General features: G+C 36.6%; 1 protein-coding gene across 1 annotated transcript; it reads right to left on the bottom strand.

The window, feature by feature from the left end:
• Positions 1-1,308: 1,308 nt before the first annotated feature.
• On the bottom strand, positions 1,309-7,369 carry HOXC10 (homeobox C10). Its single transcript, XM_072133009.1, has 2 exons — positions 6,501-7,369; positions 1,309-2,377 (listed from the first exon to the last, which is right to left on the bottom strand). Exons 1-2 carry the CDS (start codon positions 7,270-7,272, stop codon positions 2,100-2,102), a joined length of 1,050 nt encoding a protein of 349 aa, XP_071989110.1. The 5' UTR covers positions 7,273-7,369; the 3' UTR covers positions 1,309-2,099.
• Positions 7,370-11,239: the final 3,870 nt, after the last annotated feature.

Here is an 11,239-nt window from a genome sequence, read left to right as displayed (position 1 = left end):
TCTCCTGTTACTTCTAGGGCACTGACATCCTTAGAGGATCTGTTCCCTCGCCCTCTTAGGAAGACCCTTGCAGAGAATTAAAGGAAATCGTTGTCCTTGATGAAGACGAACTGACGTAATTAAGGCAGTTTCTTGTTGCCGCGTTAAAACAGTCCATCCCAACAACATGAAACTACCTAAACCACGGATCAGCTGGGTGACAAGATGCAACATCCACAATCCCTTGTCGGATAAAGAAGAGGAGGGAGCAAAACATAAATAAAAGAGAAGAAATGGGTGTAAATGCTGGCATCTCCCTCCTCAGCAGTGCACAGTCCTCAGTCTATGCTCAGGGCAGCCTCACAGCCATTGCCAGATTTTCATCTCTTCCATTTACAAACCCTTAATAAGGAAAAGGGATGTGCTCATCCAAAGCCCCCCCACCCCTCTTATCCCTCCCCAGTGCTCAGATATCCAACTCATTTAACAAGGTATCTCAATCCCATCGTGAAGTGATAGGAGAAGGCATCTCACAATCTCTGGATCCCTGCATTTAACCTGTCATTGCTCGGATGCTTCCTATCCAAGCCTCGTAGAGACAGAAAACAACCAGAGGGAAAAAAAGGCAAAGCAATATCATTATGATACTGTTCAACATCAATAGAAAGCAGTCCACAATCCACAAGGCTATGCTCATTCTATACAACTCCATCTTATAGACAGTAAATCAATAATAAATACAGCAAAACTCTGCAAAGCCACATAATGCAGTGTAAGAAGCTTGCACAACTCCATTACTACAATCAGATAGTAAATAAGAAACATGCAGTCTTACCTTGGTGTGTGTAGCCATAGTGCAGAGATGCGATCCCTTTGTCCTGCTTGTCTATTCCTTGCCATGTACAGTGCTTGATTCTTTCTTAAAAAGAGCACCCAAAGCCATAAGTAGTGTGTATCCAAAGATTGCAGCACAGACTATGAGTCCCTTCCCTCTTCTGGAGTCACCTTTAAATGCATCTTTTACTGCCGCGGCACATTATATTTGCAGATCATAAAATCCACCTCCACCGCTTTAGCAAGACTGTCCTGACATTACTGTTTTATGACCTTGACTTATTGTGGTCACCTGGATAATATTTAAATCAACGTTATGCTCCCTCACTTCTCTTCTCCCAGCTAGGATGGTCTCCTCTAAGAAGATAAAAAAGACCCCCAATAAGAAGAAGAATCTCCAAAAATAGAGATATAAAGAGCAAAGAGTGACTGATAGATGGCTGATGTCTGAGACCAAGCTGCTATGGAAATGCACTGCAAGAACAAGTCAAATAATCTCAGTTCTAGGAAATTTATTTTGTTTTTTTGTTTTTATGTCCACAAAGGAAAATACATGCAAAAATGACACATACAGAGTGTATTTAAATAACAGACACCAGAAATGTAATCTTTAAGGATTATCAATACTGTCTTCTCTTTAAATATGCAGTGGACCAGATAAAGAAACTGCATAAGATATAGATTTCTATATATATTTTTTTTGTACTTAAGTTCATAACTTCACTGCAAATTCTCATTTACAAACATTTAAAATTCGATTTTTTTTTTCTTTTTTTTTTGTCATTCGAGTTACGGATACAATATACAGGTTACATTGATGGAGAGAAAGCAAAGTTGTCGGTTTTATCTTTATTTTTTTAGTACTTTTTATATTTATAGATATAATTGATTTTTTTTATTTTTATTTTTTAAGCATTGTAAATGAGATAAAAAAAGGTCTCTGGAGTTATTTTTTTGTGCTGGAAGTAAATAAGTTAAAATACAATTTCAGTAGCTGGCTCACTGACCATCTTGACATAGAAACAAGGATGCAATATATAATAGGATCATGCATTATACTGAAACGCCGGTTTTATGTACAATCTGTGGGCGAGGGGAGAAGGGGCCACCTAGCCTGGCATACTGGCTACCTGCTGGATCTGAAAGCGATGCATTTATGACCCTAGAAAATGTACAAGTGTGGATTATGCTTTGCTATTTAGCTTTGAGTCGTCTTATTGGTGGAGGAGTGGGCCCTAGGGGATGGTTCAGGACTCCTTTAAGATGAGTTTCCCCCCCCCCTTCCTTTAGGTGAAATTAAAATTTGATGTCAGTTCTCGAATCCGGTTTTCTCTGTTCATTTTCTTCAGTTTCATCCTGCGGTTTTGAAACCAAATTTTCACTTGTCTGTCTGTTAAGTTGATACTCTTACTAATCTCTAGGCGGCGCTCACGGGTCAAGTACATATTAAATAAGAATTCCTTCTCCAGTTCCAAGGTCTGATGCTTGGTGTAAGGACACCTTTTCTTTCTTCCACTCTTAGCTGTCAGCCAATTTCCTGTAGCGTTTTCTGCCTTTATATCCTCTGTTAAAGATAATATTAGATATAAGTATCCCAGGAAAGGGCTCACAGGAAGATACTCTCTATGTATGCAGGACAGCTGGCACTGCACATGTGTACACACACCAGCAGGGCACAAAAGCCGCATGCCCAGGCAAGACCTTGCTGCATTCAGGCCATTGTTTTATAATTTGGCTCCTGAGGGCAATCCTGCTCTATAGCATTGGCTGCATGGCACACGTCAGGGGCACTCACACACAATGGGGCATGGGGTGCAGGAACTTTCTCAGGAAATATGTATTGTTATTTATTGTAAATAACAGAAATATCCTTAACATTTTGTGGGCATTTTCTTTATATGTGTACTTTACCTACTAAGCACATAAGCACCAATACAGAAGTCAGAAGTTTCTTTCTCTCATTTTTTTGCTTTCTATTTTTCTTCCTTTTTCAATCTTTATCTCAGACTATTTTTAGTCCTTATTTCTTTTTTCTATCTATTCGTTGTCTTTCTCTCTGTCTTCTTTCTTTCTTTCTTTCTTTCTTTCATTAATTCATTTATTCTTTACATCTTTATCTTTTTTTGTCCTTTCTATCTTTTTAATTTCTTTCCTTCTTTTTTAATGTTTCTTTAAAACATTTTTTTCCTTATCTTTTTCCTTTATCTTTATTTTTTCCTTTCTCTCTCTCTCTTAAAGCTGACCCACCATAGGCACTCTACTGACCTTTATTTAACTTTACTATATATTGTACAGAGAAGAAAGTAAAGTTCCTGATAGTGTGCATTATGTGCATGTGTACACAAGAGTACCACAATGAGAATACTATAATACACTTCTGCTTTAGTGCAATGGTATCTAGTGTCTATCTATAGATCTATCTATCCCATATACATCAATTTATTGCATCTATCTATCTATCTATCTATCTATCTATCTATCCCACGTACATTTATTTATAGCATCTATCTCTCTCTCTCTCTCTCTCTCTCTCTATCTATCTATCTATCTATCTATCTATCTATATTAGTCTATCTATCTTCTATTCATCTAGAAGACTTCTAGGCTTCTATACAATGCTGCACTTCTGAAACACTACTGAAAGTGTATAGCCACCACTGCACTGATAGGTATCGATATATTTTTATAAAGAGTACATTATGGAAAGTGATATTGTGCGTGTGTACATATGTATACACAATTTGGCTTAGATGCAGTGAAGCGCCATCTATCTGTCTATCTATCTATCTATCTATCTATCTATCTATCTATCTATCTATCCATTTATAACTGAACCTTAATATAAGATAAATATACACAAGTTTTCTGATGACACAAACACTGAAATTTCCACATATCTTTCTTTCTTTCTTTTTTTCTTTCTTTCTTTCTTACTTTCTTTCTCCCTTCCTTTTTCTGTATCTTTTTCTTTCTGTCTTTCTTTCACCAAATATTCTTCCATCTATTTATCTTATTATCTACCGTTTTATCTCTCTTGCAGATTGATGTTGGTTTAAAGTGGTTGTGTGTATCATGTTTTGTTATAGTACACGTAGAGGCAGATGGTGTGATCATGGCTTACATGGCCAAACACCCCACGTGTGCACATGTATGGAAACAGACAGGCTGACCTAAGCGTGTAAGTAGAATATGCCTGGAATAATACATTCAGTTTTGATGCAGCTATTATTATTATTATTATTATTATTATTATTATTACTTCAGTATTTGCACCAAACACGATCTGGACACAAAAGTACAAACGTATGAGTCTTTCCGTTTCCTTCTTTTTCTATCCACCCCGAGTTCGATTCAATAAACTGCACCAAAAACTGCATCAAAACCTGCATGTAAGATATCAGCCCAAGGGAGATAATTTGTATGAGTGCAAGTATGTAAATAGTCATTTCTTTGCAAGTTCTTCCTCGTACATGTGTGTGACCTTCATGTGTACTTGTTGTGTGTATTCTTCCAGTATGCTTGTTGAAAAGGTTTAAAACATTGCTGAGCTACAAACAAGTTCATGGTATACATACCAAAAATTAGGAAGTATCTGTATATAAATCTGCACATTAGGTGTGTATATGTATTAAAATGTGTTTATGATATAAAGTACTAACAGCATTTGTGTCCATGTGTGTGAATGTATGACTTGGGTTCAGTTGTGTGTATTTTATGTATGTTCCCTATCTGTGTATATAGTTATATCCATACAAAATGGACATTATCTGTAATAATACAAATGTTACACGTGTGCATGTATGTGTATATATGCATGTATGAGCACATTTTGAGCACATTCATGAATGAGTGCCTTTATATATCAGTATGATAAATGAATGGGTAAATGTGTGCACTTATCAGCTCACATTTGTGCACATTTAGGTATATTTAGGTGCTAGCATTATTTTGCTGCATTAGCTGGCACCAAGCATGAGCCCTCTGCTGCCATGTGAGTCACATATTTGCTACAGATATTCTCTGGCTTACAATCTTCTCAATCTTTTAGTTGTAACAATCATCACGTTATAAAATAAGAGGAGCAGATTGTATCATTGCAGTTGTGTGCTTGCAGCAATGACTTTAGAGCAGGAAATAAGCCCTTTTTTTACACCAGGAGACAAACATTTACAGCAACTTGAGGACAACAACGAATAAAAGCAAAGGAAACCATTACACAGCAGGCAATGACTGCACACAGACAACAAATAAATGACCCACAATATAACAGCAGCCAAGGAAAGACACACAAAAGTCTAACAAACTAGTCCAAAACTACACCGGAAACACAAGAAAGCAGTCACAATGGCCACACAAGCCCCGAAATGCGGGATTTTCTATTGTGTTTATGCAAATTTCCAGCAAATTAACAAAACATCTGGAACAGATCAGGAATGGAAACTGACTTGATTTTGATGAATCTGTTTTGGTAAACTTGACTTTGTTGTATGCAATAATTACATGTTTTTAAATCAAAATATAGTGAATACATTTACTAAAGAAAAAAAAAACCTACATAAAATAAACATTTTAACCAGTGAAAATCCACAACCTCCATGGACAAGTCCAGCAATCTGCACCTTCATCTAAACAAGTCCAAAAGCTTTCAGATCTCCAGCAGACATAAACATACGATGTGCTCTTCTACTATTACTACTACAATGTTTACTAGAAGAATGGCTGCTCTCCATTCTCTATTATACTGGATTTACTTTACTGCAGCCTCTTAACTATATGCAAACTTATTTTATTTTCACAGTTTAGTCTACAAAAAAATGAAGGACAAGACATTTATACATTTATACACTTCAATGTAAACATTTCCATGCATTAGATGTCTATAAGTATAAAGCACACACAAATCCATAGTAAGAAATTGTATGTACATATATATATATATATATATATATATATATATATATATATATATATATATATATACATATATATATATATATATATATATATATATATATATATATATATATATATCACAAACAATTCCTTATGACATTAAAACAAAAGAGTGACATGTACACATGGGCTAGATATAAATTGGCATTCATGGAAAACATCAGACAGAAATATAATGACTTTATATGGACACATATATACATTAAGGTAGCTGGATAAATTGATAGACAGATACAGAGATAAATAGTTGGCTAAATAGATAGGAGATAGATAGATAGATAGATAGATAGATAGATAGATAGATAGATAGATAGACCATCTATGCAACAACTATATATCTATAATTGCTTGCATCTATTTTACTATCTATTTTGCTAGCTATATATCCATATGTGCTTGTATCTATCTATTATCTATCTACCTACCTAACACAACTACTTACACATAGTACCCCAAAGCATTCAATACAAATAAAAGACTCATAGACAAGAAATTAGGAACTATAAGTAGGCACTGAATGGAACAACACAGCAAATCCCAGCAATCCAAGCCACCTCATCCACCAGCAGATAATCTGACACCATGTGTAAAGTAAAAGACACACAGGGAAATGCATTTACAATACATATATTCATTATAACTTTGTTTCCTCTGTTTGCTCTATGATCAGGGGTCTGTGCAGGCAGGGTAGCGATCCCCATGCAGGTCAGTGACTGGGGCAATAGGTGTCTTACCTTTAGCTTCGTTGTCAGAGTTGTCAGTGCTGGTGTCAGTGTTCTTGGCCATCTCCTTGTCTGTCTCTGGGGCTGCTAGTTTGGCAGCTGGGAGGCTCCTCTCAGTTTTGATCTCATTAGCAGCAGTATTGCTGGGGTTGGTGCTCAAGTTGGTGGCCAAGGTCTGGTTATCCGTCTTGGTGTTTTCGGGGAACCCCACCTTGCCCCCCGCTTGTGGCTGCTGCTGCTCCAGGATTTCACTTCTTGGATTCAGACTCGTCCTGTTGTCAAAACTTGCCTCAAACTCGTTGGCATTGTGGCTCTTCTCCATGGTGTAGCCTTGGCTGGCACGGTAGTAGCTGGGCACAGGCACCTCATGGTCGGTAGCTCTGGAGTCGGGCATCTGGTTGGGGTAGAGGGCAGCCTCTGTGGCATTTTTTGCCCTCTTGTCAGCGCTGTACATGCAGCAGACATTCTCCTCCTTGACATTGGTGGGGAAGGAGCAGGAGGAAAGCTGCCTTGCAACAGGTTGCTCAATCCTATAAGTATTTTTGGGGTCACACCAATTGTCCAGCTGAGATAGGTAAGATGGGTAAGAGTTGAGAGACAAGCTGGGGTTATTCACCTCATCCCTTTTGGAAAGAGACGGGACAATCCCACAGTTTCTCATCATCCCACAGCTGAAATCGCTCCCAGACTGCATATACATCCCTTGGTTGGAGGAATAATTGTCTCCTCTGCAGCTAGAGTCCATCAAAAACGAGTTAGGAGTCACATTGCTGGGACATGACATTTTCAGAGAGGCTTTTTAAAGAGGAATACTACAGCCAGAGGCTGACATCTTTTTTTTTAGGGAAAAATATCAGCACCATAATTATCCAGGCATTGGCCCCACCACGTGACTGCCAGGCCAATGAGGATTGAAAATGGCCTTGGTGATTCAGACGCGGGTGACGTCACAAGGGTCAAGTTGTCGGGGAATTGCAGAAGGAGCGTGGAGCAAGAGCGCCATCTATCAGCGATTGTGCGGTACTGCAGCGGGCACCTTCAAGTTGAACAAAGGAGAGAACGCTGCAGTTTTGTTTACCAATGAACAATCGCAAGTCTAGGGAGAAGAGGACACTTCCAGAGGTAAAGCCTAATTTCTCTTAAGTTTTACCCACCTAGAGAGCACTGAACACCCCACATATCCTCTTTTATCTATTAGGCCCCTTTTTACCCTATTCTTCCCTCCAATATTCATGGGGACCTCAAAATAACCCCCATATATCACTGCACTCGTGTGCCGAAGCAACTTCTTATCTTAAAATATCCTAAACTAAACAAACACCAAACTTCTCTCTACAATCTCTACCCTCCCAAGACCCCCATACAGCTAAAAGACCAAAATGATGACTTCAATACTTATTATTGTACCCTATTATTCGTAGGATGCAAATACAGGTACAGCCCCCCCCCCTTCCTCCCTGCATCCATCTCATTTTATTCTAACATCAGCCAAGTGTTCTTAATATCTTTTATCCAGATTTCTACGACCATCTGCAAGTCTGTACAGAAGTGATTTGCTTTGCAGTGTCAATAATTGCTGTGCCAGGTTGTAATCTGCATATAATGCCACCAGGACCGTGCCCATTGTTAAAGTCTAATAGATGCAGGTATAGAAATAGATTTCCATAGCAGCAAGATGTGAAATGTTCCATTCTGGATAACTTCTTCGTATTACTATATTTTTTTTGCAGAAATGTATAGTAATAATGTATTACAATATAGATATTATGTATATAATAACAATAATAGAATATTCTTAATATGTCTACTGAAAATACTATTAACAGGAGGGCTCGGCTGCCAAATACAATACACATACCTAGCTAATATATATATATATATATATATATATATATATATATATATATATATATATATATATATGTGTGTGTGTATGTGTGTGTGTGTGTGTTAAAATTGCAAACAATTACATTAATTCAATACTACAGATTTAATAATCATTGATTATACAGTACTAAGGTAGTACACGTGTCCTTTAACTATCTGCTCACTAATACTTCTACACTACTACAACTACTTTGCTCTCTTCAATTTTAACACCCAAAAATCCACTTTTGACACAAAAGGAAAAAAAAAATCTAATTATTCATCCGACGACTGTAGTCCCATATTGGTCGGCTGTTTGTTTGCTTTTTTTTCTCTCCCTGTCCTGGTCTGAATGAAAGAAAGAAAATAAGAAAACAATTAGAAGAAGGCTGAATACTTCCCTGTCTCAAGGACAACTCAATCAACGCCAAGTTGAGCAACCCAGATTTCTGGCCATGCGTTTTCTGTAAAGACTCCCGACAACAATGTCTCCTAATATGTTAGTAGATAAATATATACAGAGAGATATGTTCTATGATGAGTGAAGATAAAACCCTGTGAGCCTTTACCTTGGAGATTCGCTGGGAGTTCACGATCCTCTTTTGTGAAAACACAGACAAGTTTCCGCTGGCCTAAACCCTAAAACTATATATGGCTTTCACCTATAGAAAACAGTAAAACCCTCACTCCAGACGCCATTTGGCTTCCTTAGAAAGCTATTTGAGACTTTATGGCCTCTATTTGTGTTAGTTGCTTTGACTTCTAAAACTGTCTGGAAGAAATCGTTTGGTTTTATGGTAAGCAAAGAAAATTCACATCATATTTATAAGCCCAGGATAAAAATTTAGTATGGACACCATTATTTTTTAATTTATAGGACTCAGAGAACTTGATGCGTTCTTATTATGGCATCTTATCTATTTTTATTTCCCCTTTTTGTATTTTAGTACTAGAGAATAATTTATTATCTTTGAAGTTTTTTTTTTCTTCCTTGCAATAATTTCATGAAACTTTTACATTTCCAAGTTTTTTCCTTCTTGGTTCTTGGAGTGATTTGGCGAATTGTGTACACACTGGGTCTTAAAATCACTGTCACTTTTTACTGTGGTTTTTTTTGTTAGTTTTTTAATGTATTTTTTGTGTGTGTTTTTTCCTACAGATTTCGAAGCCAATTGATGACGTTGAACTTTGATCATGGGAAAAAAAAGTAGATGATTTTTTTCCCTGTCCAACTCCAGATATCGTCGGTCTTTATTGTATGATATAAGGAAATGTTGTGATAGTATACGAATCCTTAAGGACAGGTTGATAGATAGATAGATAGATAGATAGATAGATAGATAGATAGATAGATAGATAGATAGATAGATAGATAATATAGATAGGTAGATAGATAGATAATGCATGGTAGATAGATAGACAGATAGATAGATAGATAGATAGATAGATAGATAGATAGATAGATAGACAGATAGACCAGTATTAAGTGGAAGCCTTATTAATTCTCAAGTTAACAAGAAAATATAGAAGATTACTCTACCTCCTATCAAATCATTCAGTTCATTATTTTCTTTATGGAAAAACCCATTAAACCCACAAGCAGAGTCTCCAGGAGACCGGATATTGTTTAAAGTTAAAAATAATTACTATTATGATAAACATGGATCATTAAAGTAGAAATATAGAAAATTCATCAACCTAAATAGAGCCCCCGATGGGACAACTGCTTTCATCTAATTGCACAATATAAATACCAAACCTCATACATTAAACCTGGAGGCTTTACAATGTATATAGACTCTTCATACATTGTTATAGGGCTGGTAGATTGGACCTAATGCTGCAGACAAAGGGCCAATGGAGAAGGGAAGGGGGTGGGGGCAATAATAATAAAATATTAATAGCCTCAATATAGATCAGGCCATTGAAACAGATGCAGATTGAGAAATTTGACACCATAAGGTGGTCTAGTGCTATCTCCTCCCCCCATGATCAATATAGTTGTATACACGTGAGATCATTGTCTCACTGTATAGAAGAGAGGGATGGTATCCTGATATCAGTTTATTTCTTTTACTTCCAATTAATCAGGTTTATTATGCTCATAAGTAAATAGTGGAAGAAGGACCCATGATAGCAGTAGTAGAACCATTTAGTGTAAAGTATCCCCCGTGTCCAGCTGTAAATGTATATACATCATTACTGTGAGGAGCTCCTGGAGCCCTGCAGCTCCTGGGAGGATGACTACCCCTTAGATCATGAGATTAAACAATAATATCGTGTGTAACCCATACCAACCTTAAAACGTCTATATTGATGGTACCCCCTTCCCTCCATCCAACATTAAAGGCTCTCTGCATCCTGCTTTATTCTTTGCTGGTAACATAAGTCTTGGAATTATTGCACCAGATTGTATTGCACTTGATCTTGCGATAACAATCTTCTAAATTTCCTTTATTCACACTGCGAGGGTTGTGTACAATTTGTTTGTGGCGATCTTGAACAAGAGGCTGAAAACTGTTCTGTAATTACTTGTGTATGAGTGGATCTGTGTTTATAGCTATGTGACATGATCTAATGATAGTCTATCTGTTTATCTATCTATTACCTAAAGCTATTTATCTGTATGACTATCTATCTATCTATCTATCTATCTATCTATCTCACATATGTATCCATTTATTATTTTTTGTATTTTTTTTTCATCTATCCATCAATCTGTCTGTCTTATCATATACTCATTTTTGATTTGTATTTGTTTCTATTCATTAATTCTGAATACATATATGTTATTACAAAATATTTAATATGACGCTAGTGTAGAGAATAGTGAATAAAAAGACATATACACAATGCCATATATTTTATTAAACAATTTAATAAAC

Source organism: Engystomops pustulosus, chromosome 2 (genome assembly GCF_040894005.1).
Source record: "Engystomops pustulosus chromosome 2, aEngPut4.maternal, whole genome shotgun sequence".
In the NCBI taxonomy this organism is placed as follows: Eukaryota; Metazoa; Chordata; class Amphibia; order Anura; family Leptodactylidae; genus Engystomops; species Engystomops pustulosus.
Note: the sequence above shows the minus strand (reverse complement) of the source record. Positions and strands in the feature narration are given on the sequence as shown.